At 41.3% G+C, this 15,748-nt stretch overlaps 1 protein-coding gene across 1 annotated transcript in view; it reads left to right on the plus strand.

The window, feature by feature from the left end:
• Window positions 1-1,944: 1,944 nt before the first annotated feature.
• NKD1 (NKD inhibitor of WNT signaling pathway 1) overlaps window positions 1,945-15,748 on the plus strand; it is a 41,968-nt gene continuing 28,164 nt past the window's right edge. Inside the window, exons 1-3 of the mRNA XM_031061479.1 lie at window positions 1,945-2,116; window positions 5,869-5,954; window positions 6,100-6,157. Coding sequence (XP_030917339.1) covers window positions 1,945-2,116; window positions 5,869-5,954; window positions 6,100-6,157 — 316 coding nt within the window. The remainder of the gene's footprint in view (window positions 2,117-5,868; window positions 5,955-6,099; window positions 6,158-15,748) is intronic.

The following is a 15,748-nucleotide window of genomic DNA, read 5'->3' on the forward strand; positions in this document are numbered from 1 at the left end:
ATTCTCTACAGAATGTTGCATCCTGGTGAATTATCTTTATTATTAAATTATCAAGGATGGCAAACTTCAAAAAAGTAAGGCCTCATGACTGCAAAAGAAAAAGGGAAATATGCTGTAGAAGAATAATATTAGGCTTAAAACAAGGCATAAACATGTATTGCTCTCTAGTGGTTTTCTCTATGGAATATGTTTAATTCTTACATGGATTCACCTGGTTTCAATTTTCATTATAGTGAGGTTTGGCATATCTGCTTTTATCTGTGTAGGGCCCTGGGTTTATAGATTACTTATGAACAGAGAAGGAAAGGAAGCTCTTGTCCTAAATAGAGTGCTGTAATACAGGAGTGTGTGGTTTATTTGAAAAAGCTTATGAGGGGGATCTTCAAGCATTTTTGAAAGAGAATATTACAATGAAGTCTTCATTTCCAAATGCCAAGAGAGCCAGATGCATGCCCAAAGCACGTTCTTCTCTTTTGCCTGTAAGTAGTGATTGCACAAAATTGTGTCCATAAATACCTGCTTTCATGTATGTTTGACTGCATGGGTACCTGTGCATGGAAGCTGCTGGCCTGGCACAATGTCCTCTCCACACGTCTGACTATGAGCAGTTTATTTATTTATTTCCTTATTTATTTAATTTTCAAGTTTTAGGCCTGGCTATAAACCTGTATTTAAAGAATGATAACCTCAGGATAACTGAGTATCTGCTTCCACTTACATTAGATAAACAATAAAGTAGTAATAAAGAAACTACACCATTATTTGAGGTGTCAGTAGGCTTCCTAGTGTTGAGGGCTGGCTTGAGCTGATCATATTTACACTGGCTGTGTTTCCAGTCCATGGGAAATTTCAGATACCCAAAGGGGAAAAAGGTTCCTTCCTTAAACTGTTTTTTGAAAGTCTTTTCCCTCTTTCTGTTCAAGTCTGGACAAGACTAAAAATAAAGTACAACAATAATGTCTGCTTTGGGATTTGGATGGCTTTCCTGAAGCATCTTCAATAGATGAGGTTTTCACATTTTCACAGTCTGCTAAGGACTTGCTGTATGAAAATCAGACTTATTTTGGAAACTTGCTTCCTGCAAGTGAGACTGAAACTTTCAGAATGGTCACTGGGCGCCTGGCAGGCTCTCAGTGGTTTGGTTGAAAGGCCAAAGGGCATCCTCATTCTCTTGAGCCTCTATTTCTTGGGATTGTTTTTTCTACATCAAGAATTGAAGTTTGTGCAGAGGTGACACAGCATTCTTGTTGTCAATGACTTTAAAACCATTTAAAATCTGCACAACACATTAGAATTACCACACATATCTTGTCCCTTGCAGTCTTCTTGTGAAATGCATTTCTTCAACTTCGCTCATTTCAAAACTTTATTGCATCAATATGAGAATAAAGAGAGAAAAACCCATGTTTCAGTCAGATGGTTAAAAATAGGGAGGAAAGGTTTTTGGTTGATTATTTGTCATTCTGCATGTGTTGTACAAAAAAAAAGTATATATGATTCCTCAACAAAAACTAAATTAAGCAGGAAATATGTGCATATTTTCTGCCAAAAATGTGGAAAATTCAGTATCTTAAGGCTAAATCCAGGTATTTTAATGAGGTGTTTGGAGAGGGAGAGAGGTAAAGCGACTTGTTTCTACTTGAGAAGAGCAACACCTTTTAGAAAAATGTTAATTAATGCAATATTGACTTGAGATGTAATACAAGGAGAGGGGGGCCCAGGCTTTAAAAATATGCTTGTTATCATGATAACCCTCTTAAATCAAAGGTTATCCTTTGAAATATCTCATACATGTATGGATGTATCTGTCTGTACTTAACACTGGAGCAAAACTGTACTGAGCATTGTGTTAGGTCAGGCACAGGCTGCTGAAATACACATTGGTTCCTATCAGAGGCTTTGGCTCTTGTGTGCCATAAATGTGCTGGGTGTTGTGGGGGTGACATGGAAAGGCAGAGCCAGGGCAGGGAGGGGGTAACAGTGCAGAGCAAGGTTGGAGCAACCAGTGGATGTAGGGACTGGGAGGCAGGACTGGGGGATGTGACCACAAATAGACCTGTGCAGAGCCTGGAAGGTGCAGTCAAGCTCAGCCTCGAGGCAGAAGCAGCCAGCAAAGGTGAGGTAGGCAGAATGAAGGGTCAGTATTTGACATTTGCAGCATTTTCAGATGGCTGGTGAGAAGGAAGTCAATGGCTGGAAGCCCCAGAGTGAGGGCCTGGCCTTTGTCTCCAGAGACTTGTATCAGGAAGAAGACTGCACAGGGCAGGTAGGGCTGAAGTTGAAGTTAAAAAAATAAAATTTCTATTGAGTTAGAATTCATTGATGTCTGATTGCACAGCAAAGGTGGGAAGTCAGTGATGATTGCTGGACTTGTACCCAGCTGAATAAAAGCCCTGGGGTGTGGGAGCTTTTAAAGGTGTTTTTTCTCCTCATGTATGCAACTCCTCCTTCTGAGGGAGTTGCACTAATTAACTCTTCTCTCCCCCACCACACTCTTAAATCTGAGCTGAGTACAGCAGCACCTATCAAGAGTGGTGGGATGTGTGGGGCACAAGTTCCTTTCTAGCCAGGCCAGGCAGCTGTTCTGGGTTGAGAAGCACATGTTTGAATCTTAGTCATTCACTGTGAGCAGTGTGGATAGCCAACAATGGCCAACTTCTTTATCTGGAAACTCCTTGTGATGTAGAAACACTTACTCGAGATGGGTTCCTGTCCAGCAACCCATAGCCATGGCATGCTGGAATAATCCTTCTGTGTAAATGTTTCTTTTCTTTATTCTTTCAAGTGCTCGCTGACCTCATTTATGTAGTATTTCACAGGGTACATCTGGTTTTGGTTGTTTCATGACTCAGTGTTGCAGTTTGAAAAGGCAGTGCTGTGATTTAAAGCACTGTGTCAGGACAGTGATATACAGCTGCCTGTGACCCAAATGTTGTTGCTGTTTGGGCTCTGCTCCTGCCGTGGTGGGTGCTGAGGGCCCTGTGGCAGAGCCTGGCTGAATGCAAAGCTGTTCCTGACTTTTTCATCCCCTCGAGACTGTGTCCTCCTTGTGCTTGAACACACTTGTCCCCACTGTCAAATATTCCTGCCTGGCTGTAGTGATTGCCTCCCACTGGAACTTCTTGAGCTGTGAGTTCTGTTTTACCCATTGAGCCTTTTCTTTCACTCCAGCCCACTTTATGAATTTGTGTTGCTGGGAGTAGATGCACTGTTTTATCTCCTCCAAGGGAATTTGTGTGGGTCACTGGGAGAATATTATGCAGGAAGAGCTGCAGTCAGAATTGTTTTCCCTCATGATTGATCAGCTTTTATACTTTTCTGTTGTGTGAGTTCACATACACTGCCCAGTAACCTTTTCTCAGGCAGGTGCATTCTGGTATTTATCCAGGTTGCAACATCTATCTCAGTGGTGCTAAAAATACTCAGGTAACTCTCTTGCAGTTTTTTTGACAGAAAAGTTAATGATGATAAGATGAATGAGAGAGAATATATTTTTCTCCTGCATTTTTTTCACTGCAAAATCTTAAGAGTTGCCCACACCCTTCTCAGATACATGTCTGTCTATCAAAGATAATACATGTCAGAATCTTCCACAGAGGAATACCTTTGAATGGGAGCTGAGGAAGTCTGCTTAAAGGTGTCACTAACTGTTCAAACGATACTCTCATCAGTTTCAGGATGGATTGTCAATTTATGTGCTGTCTAGCAGTTATATGATGGTTCAACAGCATGAAAAACACTTTTTAGAATGTGTTAATTTATAATAATTTGGTTTAAGGCAGAAACACTTAGTGGAAATTTGCTTGCATTAAGTTACTACTTTAACTTAAATAACTAGGAGCTAGAGAAGGAGTGAAACTAGACTGGAATATAAAACATATTTGCTTAAGACCCAAGTAATGATTAAAAGTGAGGAAATAAGGAAGCTAGTGTAATGAATATTAATGCTTCACTCTGCTGTTTTACACTCCCAGTCTTCCACTGTTTTCCTTTGAGTTACTTGATAGTGCATTTTTCATCAACAAATGTATGCTTGTTTTAAAGTGATGTCTTTTGACATATGAAAAATCACAACAATTAATGACTTGTGAGTTTTGTAGAGTGTGAGATTAATGACATTTTAACAGGCAATGTTTGATACCCAGATGCAATGCTTGCCTAGCTAAAATTTTAGGAGATGAAAGCTACCATCTGATTGTATTCTCAGAGATACACCACAAGTACCTACCCATTGCATAGCTGCTGATCAGAAATACAGAAAATAGGTTTTTTCCCCCAAGGAGAGTGGGAATTCCAACACAAGAAAACCCCAAATGAAACAATTATTCAATATTTGGCATTGTGGGAGAGCAGAGTCACTTCTATATATCATTATCTATGGGAGCAGGCAAGGTATGCTCTCACAGCTTAATGGAAAATTGTGACATGAGGGAATTTGATCAAACAAAGAAATGTGTACTAACTTTTAGGTGGTCCTAAAAAATCATCTTTTTGCAGCAATATGATGTGTCATGCCAACATTTTGTGTCTTCTTTTCGTTCTCTGTTTGTTCCTTCCATAATTTTTAGGGTAATGGTTGATATTAATCAGCACATGCCCAGAAAAAGAGAGTTTTTTTACAGGAACAAAAGTAGGGGTTTTTGTGATGTTCTACCTGGAAAGATAAATCCAGAATGTCAGTTTTTATAGCATTATTGTGCTGTGCTGTATCCCAGCATTCAGGCCAGTTTGCCAGCCTTTCTCAGAAACATTTGTCCTGCAAGGTCTAACTTTACTTCAGGGGTGTGATTGTGAAGAGGCAATATTTTCATGATTCCTGGGCTAGGTATCCAGTATTGTTAGTGAAATCTAATTTTTAACATGCTGCTGCAGAAATTGATACTGAAGGATTCCTAAGATATGCTCTTGTGGCTTAGTTACTCTGTTATAACTGATCTCAAAGGATAACATTTGGGCATGTGGAAGATGAAGAACCTCTGCCAGCTTTTTCAAGAAAAAGAGATGAACTGCCTTTATCGTGATCAAATTCCTTAACAATAAAACTAATGAATACAACCAGACATTAATTTTCATAGGTTACTCCCTTATCCTTATCTTCTACTAAAAGCTCTCCAAGGTCAACTTCCAGCCCACAGGCTGATGCTGAGAGTTCTGGCTCTGTGCTGCTGGTCTGTTTTTGCAGATGCAGCTGGAATGACTGTGAGTGCAGCACTCCAGTTTTTTGGGCCCATATCCTTCTTTGTCACCATAACTTTATCAGAGGCAGAGGGTGTTTGGGGAGAATCCAGGGAGCTGGACTGCAGTGTAAGGTCGGTGACACTGGTGCTGCCAAAGCTTGGGAATGGCTGAGAGCAGCCAGGAGATGAGGAGAGCTGCCATTGCTTGTGGTTCAGCTGGGCTGGGGTGATGGAGCTGGAAGGGTTTGTTAAGAAGAGAGTAAGAATGCTCCTCAGAGTATTTTAACTGAGATTAGCTCCACTGATGCTCTTTATAACTGCATCAGCACCACTGGAGAAATGTTTTTTGGGTCTGAGATAAGTTTGTCTGCATATCTATGGCATCTGCTTCTGTATTGTTCTAGACATACTGGGGTTGACAGAATTCCATTAATTTCAGAACTGAAGGCTCAGGCAGCTTGTCAGAATTTGTTATCTGCTTTTCTTGGGTGACCTCTGGCATATGGAAGTTTTCTGTTTGTTGGTGGAACCAAGTGATGACATTCCTCTGTGGGTAGTGAAGGGCTTATTTCTCCTTTATCATTTCCATTTGAAGTTTTTAAATCTTGCTTGATTGAAAGAACATTGAAAGACTAAATATTACTTTATAAAATTACTTAAATATGATCTTTTTTTTCTTTCCCCTGTATAGTCAATTCATCTTCACCAAATTTTTGTCCAGAAGTATGTCCAGAGCATTGTAAAATAGCAGCAAATGCATTGACTGCCTCTAATAAGGTGATTGACTTTCCTGGAAAACAGTTTCTGTGTTCTCATTCATGTTATAAATTAATTCTGGCAATAATAAATGCATATTGTTAACACCTCAACATTTTCTATGTAGTGTATTTGTAGTTAATCTATTTTGTTTTATTTTAAACAGGACTTATCTGGGGAAGGCTACAGAGACACTATTGGTGATGAACACTTTCATCTAGAAGGTATTTAAAAACAACATTTTTTGGTTAATATAAAGGAGTATTGGAATAAGTTAGTGAATAAATATGTGTGAGAATGTGTGTATTTAGAGTGCAGTTCTTGATCTACTGATGTGTCATTTGCCTGAAAAAACTGTTAAGATGGAAATAGGATATTATTTCTGTATCTGCTACTACTTGTGTTGGAAAAAGTCACCCAACTGAATCACAGGGACCAAGTGTTTTAATTCAGGGTCTCACCATTATCTCCAGGTATGTCTTCTGACATTGGTAGGAGTGATGGATGTCACTGTCCCTGGCAGAGGTGGAAAATGAGTGAAGCTGTAAGCTCTGGGTTGTGTGAGACACTGCACTCCCTTCTGGCTTGCACAAACCAGCCTTAGAAACTCCCATGTTAATTTCTAGTAAGGACTGGAGACTATTACTCAACACATTTTTCTTGAATATGAATGGAATCATTATTGCCTCCGACAGTTTCTCTTTCCATCTCATCTCCTCCTCTGTGATCAGTCAGTTGAGATGGAATCACTGTTGTGGGAAGGACGTTGGTGCCTGTGAGTGTGGATGCTGCATTCTGCCAGAGAACACATCCAGGGTGCCTTGAGCTTCAGGGACAAGTGGGGGTTCTGAGTGCAGGAGATTAATTTGTTGCTCATTCCTTTCAAGGAAATGAGACTTCAGAAACTCTCTAGTATAACAAGAGGTTGCATGGGCTGTGTGCTGGATTTATATTACACACTAGTGGAAACAGTATGCCCAGTTTATTTAGAGCAATGAACCATGTCAAGCTTAATCTGGAAATTTCTATACTTTTATAATCCAATCATTTGTTTCTGGTATTAAAAGCTTTTGTACAACCAGAACATGAAAGATTCTGTTAAGGATGTCTGCCTTCCAGTTCCTTACCTGTGCAATGTGTTAATTCACTGTGAGTCTTGGATTACAAGTTTCTCTCCTCTCTGTAGTTTACAAAGACTGCATGTCTCATGTGTGCCATAACAGGAATTTTGGCTGGTGCTTGTAAAGCTACTGTTAATCACAAAGGCAGACTATACTTGCCATGATGGAGACAGTGTTTGTTGAATGGTTTTGTATTTAACTTCACCACAGTTTTCCAATCTTCCCTTACTAGGACATAAGGTAGGATTTTAGTTTTAGAATTATAGGAGAAACTACTTCAGACAGGATATTAAATGTCAGCAAGGTGAATAATTTCATTTTCTTGGTCTCATTCTATCTTTTCTTGCCTCTAATTATTTTTCTTTGTTGTGTGGCATTATCTTGCATAGCAAACATAATGTTCAATATATAATATTTTCGAACTAGTCAGCAGCAAGATTCTTTTTATTAGAATGTAAAGCCTTTTAGGTGACTGTAATTTCAGTCTGTCAGCAGTTTCACATGATTGCTTCTGATGAGTCTCCTTTGTTATGAGGTAGCTGAGTAGTGAAGACCAGATTTAGATACCAGCAGTGGTCGATCCTTTGTGTGCTGTCACCATGGAAGATCTGTTCTGTGGCATCTTTCCAGCTGGGAGGAAGATGACTGTTCCCACCCTGTGCTCAGGCAATGCATGCAAGTTGTCAAGGCTTGCTCCTCATCTCTTCTGCTCTCAGATCTCCAGGCTGTGCTTTCCATGCTGGCGACAGTGTTAACCACTTTCTATTTCATTCAGATATTGAAAATCTTATAATTATCAGAAAATACAACAATCATGGTGTTAAATCATCCTTTTTTTGTGTAACCTTTTACTTGCATCATACTTTAATGATTGTGCTAGTACTAGCACAAAATTGTGGTATTAGATAAAGTGAAGCTGAAACAGGATTTGAGATCTTTGATAGGGCACAGATTGAATTCTTAGGTACAAGATGGCAACTGTGGTACCTCTTCTTGCATAGAAATGTTTCTGTGGGAAAATTTAATTAATATGCTAGAACATAGATTGATCTTTTTATCTAAAATAGTTGTTCTGTCTCCATTTTGCTGTCTTGTGATCTTTACATATGTACTGGTATAACACATGTGCTGCATGAATATATGCTCATGTGTCATGAGATAACATCAAAATCACCAACAGCTTTAGAGACAGGGATCTGTAACCCAGGAAATGGTTGGTTAGACTAAGCTCAGAGAGGACCATGGCAAATACCATGCCCTACCAAATACCATGCATCAGTGAACTGCATTCTGTCTTCATAAATACATGGTAGGGATGAAGAAGAAACATTTCTCAGATTTGCAGAAAAAGCACAGCAAGTTCCACAGTTCTGGTTTAGGGGAATGTTAGAGCCTTCTTTCTCAGGAACTTTATTGGAAAATAAATCTGAGTTTTTAGAAGACTCTCACTGAAAAGGCAAAGTGGCAATAAGAGAAATAATTGAATTCCTTATTTTGTTTTACATAGCCAAGTTCATTACCTTTTTTTTCACTCCCTCTCTTTTCTTTTTCCCTCTCTTAGCTGTCTGAGCAGTACAGATAAAAAGAACTCTCTTTGCTGGATTTAACTTCTGTGTTGTTATGTAAAGCTTGATCAAATCCTTTCGTCTTAACAGACTTAACTGGCCAACAGCAAAAGGCTCGGGATTCTGGGATTAAGATTGTATTTGGTAAGAGGACTGGTGCATTAGTGCTTTCTTTTGAACTATACAAAGAACAAAGTAAACATCAAAAGCATTAAGCCATGAGAGCGGATTGTTGACTCAATGTTGCTGCATGACAAGAGGTTAGAACTCAATAGCAGCAACTCTGTTATTGAGTGCTGTGCAGAGAGAAACGGTTTGACCAGCATTGTCTGTTATAGCCACCACCTGCCTTTGATTCTGCTGCTGGGCAGGTCGCTAAATTGAAATTTCTGGATTTTCTCTTATGTGGTCAGTTGAGAGACTGATTCCTTAGATAAGAGACACCAATGGAAACCTCAGTCTCATATTGCTCTTGCTCTGTTTTCCTTCTTCCACTTTCATTAATAACACAACAACTGGGCATGCTGGATATAGGTTCTTCAGTGGATTTGTTTGCATCTTGCATTCCGGGTGATTTCCCAGTGCATTTCAGAGCCTTCCACTTGGCAGACTTGGAGTACTTGTGCGATCTGCTGTGGCTGTGTAGGAGTGTCTCATGCTCAAAGTCCCTTGTCCCCCAGTTTATGCACAGGAAGGAGATGCTTCATCACCCTTCACATACAAAGGAGCTCCCATTTTCCCTCCCTGGTCCCTAGCTAGAATAATGGGTTACCAGAACTGAATGGCTGGGGGTGGCTCTGGAAGAAGTCACAAAAACTAGCACAGACATTAGGAGATATTTCCCAGTTTTTGTCGGTGGAGAAGCTAAAATGGCAGGCAGGAATTGAGTGCAGGATCAAATGGCAAGTCACTCTTCTGCCATGGAGACAAGCAGGTGGTTCAGAAAGACATCTGCTATTTGAGTGCTCAATAATGACATCCCACTTCTCCCTCAACTCTCCTAGGCATAAGTAAGCTTCTAATGAATTGTTGGAGAGTCCTGCTCTTGTTTTCCAGAACTTCTTTCACCTCCTTTCCCTGGACCCTTTTAGAAATTTTTGCAGCTATAATTTGTAGACCAGGAGAGCTTTCTTATCTTGACGCCTCCATGTCTCTCTGAAATGAACTGAGGTTTCTCCATCATGTCACTTGGGCATTTAAAAACTTCGGAAAGTTCAGCTCAGGAAGGAACTCCTGATGCAGTCCTCTGATGCAGACTGATTGTATAAAGGGGTGATTTCTTCTTGTCCCAGTACAAGCTCTTTGTAGCCCTCTGGGATACAGCTGCCTTTTGGAGTTCAGTGAAGTCTTGAGCTTCACCTTGATGCCTAAGCTATTGTCCCAACTATTTATGCAATAATGTGATTTCTCATGTCACTGTTCTCTTGAAAAGTATGACCTAAGTATTTCTATTAATCAGAAGTCTTGCATCTCTTGAGATCAATCTAGTCCTGTAGCTGTCAGAGGAGCTGCCTCTTACACTGATAGCAATCCGTTCCCTGTTTCATTTGTCAGCCAAGGGTGATGTCTTGATTATTATTCTCTCAACAGAAGACTGGAGAAGATCCAAGCCTTCCTGGTGCCTTATCTGAACATGATATCCAAAGCCCTGCTGAAAGTACTGACAGAGCTTGGCCTGAATCAACAAATCCAAGTTTTTATATATGTTTCCTAAGACAGATGTATCTAAAGCCCTACATGTAAGATGTTCCCTGTTCTGGTACCAGAAAGGACAAGTTTTTCAGATCATCTTCTTGCCCATTAATATTGGAAAGCCCTCCAACAGAGTTCAAAGCACATGTTGTTGCTTTAAAAAAATCTAGCAGATCTGTACAAGAGCTACTTGTTGCACTTTTCACATATTTACAAGCTGTTATGTAATTTTTAAACCTGCAATTAAAGCATTCTGTATTCAGCAAAGCAGGAAAGTTATTCATTATATTCCTAACATTGTTATATGTTTTCCAACATTTTACTGGTGTGTGCACTCTGTCCTTCACGTCTTCCTTCCCAGCATCTGTGGTTGAGTGGGAGCTGAGGTGTGGTTAAGCAGTGCTCCAGCATGAGGAGCTGTGTTAGTTTTGACTTTAATAAGAACTGATAAGCAAACAAGGGACCAATAACAAAGAATGAACTGGTGGTTTAAGGCTGCTGATCTTATGCCCAGCTCTGACAGCCTGCCTGACCCCCCAGCTGCACGTGCTTCCCCCTCCACACTGATCCCAGACATCCCAGGGTTGGGAGACGTTGACTTCCAGGGGGATGCTTCCCTTGGCTGGGGCTGCAGCAGCAGGGAGGGAGGCATGGGGGAGCATCCCTGCCCAGTGCACCCCACAGTGGGGCTGCTGCTGTATGAGGCTGCTGCCTTTCCTCTCTCTCCATTCAGGAAAGATTCAGTGAAGGCTTTAGTTCCTGGAGTTTTCTCTAAAATTAGTAATTGGAAGAATATTTGTTGGGTTGTCAGCTCAGAGGAAGGGTGATAAGGTATGGTACTTGGGCCCAAATTGTTTATAAACTTGTCAGGAAATGAAAACTTGAACAAGCATTTTAGCTAGTTTTAGCTAACCTTCTACTTGGCTGGGAGACACTTTTTACCATACTTTGTTAATCTCTTAACTCTAATAAATTAATGTATTGTTCTAAACTGAGCTGTGAGTAGGTAATAAAAGGCAGCTATTTCAAATGGCATTCCTCTCCCTAGTTAATGCTTTCAATTATAAGAGTTTTTATTTTTCTAATGCTTAAATATTTTTTGTATTTTATATACATGACATTCCAGTATATTTATAGAAAAGGCATAGATTGCATCTTGCACACAGGCACATTTTCTTTATGTTGGCACCACTGTTATTACCTGTGTGGTACCATTGATGCAGTCTTGGTGCTTTGCAGAAAACGATGGTCCCTTCTCTCTCAGGTTCTTAAACAGAATACCTATTTATCCCTGACATTGCAAATAGAGTGTTGATAATTCTACCTTAAAAGTGCTCTTGTGGTCAGCCTTCTGGGATGTTATATGGGAACTCTGCATTTTAAGGACTTGCTGTTAATGCTGTGCACTTACCATAGTTTTGCTGTGCATGAGTACATGCTATGTGACCACCTCAGGCTGCTGATCACTTGCTCACTGGCTGTATTTTCTTCAGCTCCCAAGAGGTTTCTGCTGTATCCTTTCCTACTACTCAATGTGACATGGAACAACTCTGAAAAATGTCTTTGGCCACGGGGTGACCCACTGGCAGCAGCCAGCAGTATGTGACAAGCAGCAGGTCCCTGCTGAGGCTGGCAGCTGATAAGCTGGGTACTGTGGGCTGGAAGGAGCAGCGAAGGACGTGAGGGTGTGGGGAGGAAGGAGCAGGGGAGAGTGCCAAGAGAAAACTGCTTAGTTTGGCAGTTAGAATAAAAGTCACCAAAGAACATGAGACTGGTAGGATTAGCAGAAGTTTTCCTGTGGTTGTGCACAGATCCAGGAAATTATAAGAAGCAGGTAGGCTGCTTGCCATGAGTGGGAGGAAAATCTTACGGCATGAGGCACTTAAAAAAAAAATTAAAAAAATATAAAATTGTACAAGTGTTTCTTAACATTAGCTGTTCCAGTTGAGGGGGGTTGGTATTTGGATCAGAAGCTTTTACTTCTGGAGCTGCTGTTTCAAGTGCAGCCAGGTCAGTAGTGATGAAAGACTGCTGCCATCCAAGGGTTGCCCATGGCCTGTGTGTAATGAGTTAGTGGTCTCCAGGTGTTTCCAAATGAACCTTTACAGTGTGTCTAACAGCTCCCACCCATGTTGGCAAGCAGAGCACAGAAAGGCAGTGAAAAGTGGGCTGTTAGGACACCTCAGAGGGTGAGCTTTCCTCCTCACTGAGCTGCTGCTGTGTGGAGAGCATGTGCTCTCCTCCCTGTGTTCCCTGCACGGAGCATGTCACTCTCTTTAGCTGACACCCACCAGCTCCTACTGGTGCTGCCTAACAGGCTGTGATAGATGATGTGTTTTGTCCATGGTTTGAGAGTGTTCTGGGTTAGATTCCTCGGCATTAGGCTGGGAAGATCATACCTGCTGTAAGTAGTAGTTTCACGTTAATCTCTGTGTTCAGATCATTCTACGCAGCTGGAAAGTTGTTACATTGAACACAGGCAAGTTGCATGTTTGGTTCAGGAGCAGGCTGAGAATGAAGCCTGGGATTTTCTGCAACCATGTCTGTCCCTTAGAATATGATAGAGAGAGAGTTACGAAGTACAGTACTCAAGAAAGCCTTCCAAACTTACAAGTGGTCTATATTCTTTATGATAGCTGAAGAAAGCCAAATGTTAATAGGGAAGTGAACAAGCCCCTCAGAAAAAGCAAAGAGTTGATCCTTAATGAATATCTTAAATATGGAAAGCTTTAAAATAATATTATGGGCATAGTATTTATAATAATATTGGTTTTCCATGTTCTTTCCATCTACCTAAGACTGGCAATTTTCCTTCTGCTGTGGAGAAGCTAATGATCTTCCTGAATGGTCATTTTAAAAAATAGTCAATTAACAATAAGAATATTGTTTTATTCTCAGCTCTGGGGTAGTCATGAAGTAGTTTGGTAGGAGGCAAAAAACTCACCTGTTGGTAAATCTACATCTACAGATCTCTCAAGCTGCTTCTCTCACAGCATGTGAGAGCCAGACCACCAGGATGCATGTGGGAAGCAGAAGAATGGAAGGCCAAAAGGGAGATCTCATAGAAGGCAGGAGGGCTCTTGGGTTTGCCTTTGGCATCCCAGAGGTGAAGGAGGCATCGTGGTGGGTGTTGGGCTGTCAGCTCCCAGCAGGCTGCTCACTCAGTGAGTGGAGCTCGAGGGAAGGTTCCCTGCAGCAGAACTGAGAAATGGTGCCAGGGCTGTGGGGCTTGTGGTGTGTCCATGCAGCTGGGAAGGGCTGGGTCAGTGCTCTGGGCTCACTGCCTGCTGGTTGGGCTGGGCTGGGTCACTGTCACACAGTGCGGGGTGAGGCAGGCTGGGCACAGCTCTGCTCCAGCTGTGGCACAGCTGGCAAGCCCTGCCCCTGCCCTGCCTGGGGCTGTCCTGCCCTCCTGCCTCAGCACTGCTGGGTGAGCTCAGCTGTGCCTGGGGAGAGGCTGCACCTGGAGAGAGGAGCCCCTGTCTGTGGGCTCATATAGAGCTGCATTACTGTACATGGCAGCAGTGTAATAATGTACTGCAGCTTTGCCCCAGGACATCCACCACCAAGAACAAAGAATGAAATATGGGAACAAGTCAGGAGTTTGAAAACAATCTCTCTGGAAACATGATGAATACCAGTGGTTTCATTTATTCTACTTGAACAAAGGTCCTTTTCTACTTTTAATTTCCCAGCAACGATTATTACCAGTTATTTTTCTTGTAGCTTTGACCACAGTTCATGGAGATTTTATTAAACATATTTTTGAAAAGTGATTCAAAATGCCATTCTTCTCTGACTCTCTTGTGACTCTCTCTTTTCTTTTCTTTTTTTATATTTTTTTTTTAATCCATGTGAAGCCAGTGCATATTTCCAGTCAGAGATTTTGGACTAGATAACACTCTCATGCTGGTGTTCCTAGAGTTATTCCAGTTTTTTGCCCTTATAAATGAAAGAAGTTTTGGCCTTTGATATTTCAGAAGACAACATATATGTTTCAGATCCCTTGCCTTTACATGAAACACTGCATTCATTTTTAAAAACATTGAACACTGCATTTAATAGGCAATATGTCCTGCTGCAACTCCCAAATATTCCTGATGTTGTAATTTTTCTTGTGTTTCACTGACCTGTGGCAGAGGCAGGCAACTGAGCTTGAGTGCTGCCTTTGCTGGGGTTTGGTAGCATTCTGCAGAGGGTTTTTGTTTAGATGCCTTGTGCATGATTCTGTCCAGGCCCTTCTGTCCTGCCCGTAGGGATTTCATGTCTTGGAGTGCCTCATGTGTGGACACACATTATGACAGGATTGAATGGTTCTTGCATTTCTGGGACTGAGTTTAGGAGCGGTTGTTTCATGCAGTTGGCCTGCCTGATGGATGCAGAGTTAGACAGAAGCCTGAGCCTTGTGCTGGGTAAGTTTAGCCCCAGCAATGCTCTGAGCCTGGCAAGCACTGGGGTGTGTGGATGCAGAGCTGTGGAGGCCATTTCCATGACAAGCATGTTGCTTTGCCAGTTGCTGTTCCAAATTCAAAGTGTGTATCAGGGTCCTTTTGGTGTTTCAACTCCACTTCTGCTGCAGTAGCTACAGAAACCCAAAGTTTTACCTCACCAGGCAGAACAAGTGCCCTTTGGTACCTAGACAGATTACAGGTTTTTCTAAAGTCTGCTCTTCATAAAAGCCCAGCTTGAACAGTGGAAATTCTGACTTGCCTCAGATACTGAGGAGACTTTTATAGTTTCAAGTAGCTCCAGGGTTATATTTTAAAAGTTGAATTTCATCACATGTTTCAAGTTTGGTGGAAAAAAAAAAGGCATGATATTTTTAGCAGAAAAAAGTCCCCCCACACCTTTTTTCTTAACAGATGTTTCATCTCAATCATATCCAAACCTCAAAGCACAAGTAGCAGTCAACCTTATTCTCCTGTGGAGAAAGAGATAAAATGTCATTTGTTTGGAAGACAAGCTTTTTTTTTGTAACCACAACTAGTTTGTGAGTAAAAGCAAATAATAAATGCAGCACTGTGGGGTTGTGGAAATGAACCTGAAGCAACATTTCTGCTCTTGAAAGAGCTTGGAGTCCAGCTGCTCTTGTTAGATGGAAAGTCCCAACCCCCAGTCTACAAAAAAAAACCAAAAAAAAATACCAACCCAAAACTACCAGCAATCAGTTTTTTCTTGCTTTATAAATCTGATCCAGCAATCCAGGTCCTTTTACCCATAAAATACGTCATCCAGAGTTCTCAACTTTGTACCAAAAAGGATTTAAAACTGTAAAGGTAACAGAAAGAGAGGAAAGGAATAGTAATTGTAGCCTGAAATATCCAGAAGTAAAAGAGCCACTACCCAAGGAATTTTGAGAGGGCCCTGGAGGAGTGGAGAGCATTTCTGTGCCTGGCAGCCAGGGCTGCACTCCGGGCTCTGTGCTGGCACGGGAGTT

The sequence above is a fragment of the Geospiza fortis genome, unplaced genomic scaffold (assembly GCF_000277835.1).
Source record: "Geospiza fortis unplaced genomic scaffold, GeoFor_1.0 scaffold405, whole genome shotgun sequence".
Lineage (NCBI taxonomy): Eukaryota > Metazoa > Chordata > Aves > Passeriformes > Thraupidae > Geospiza > Geospiza fortis.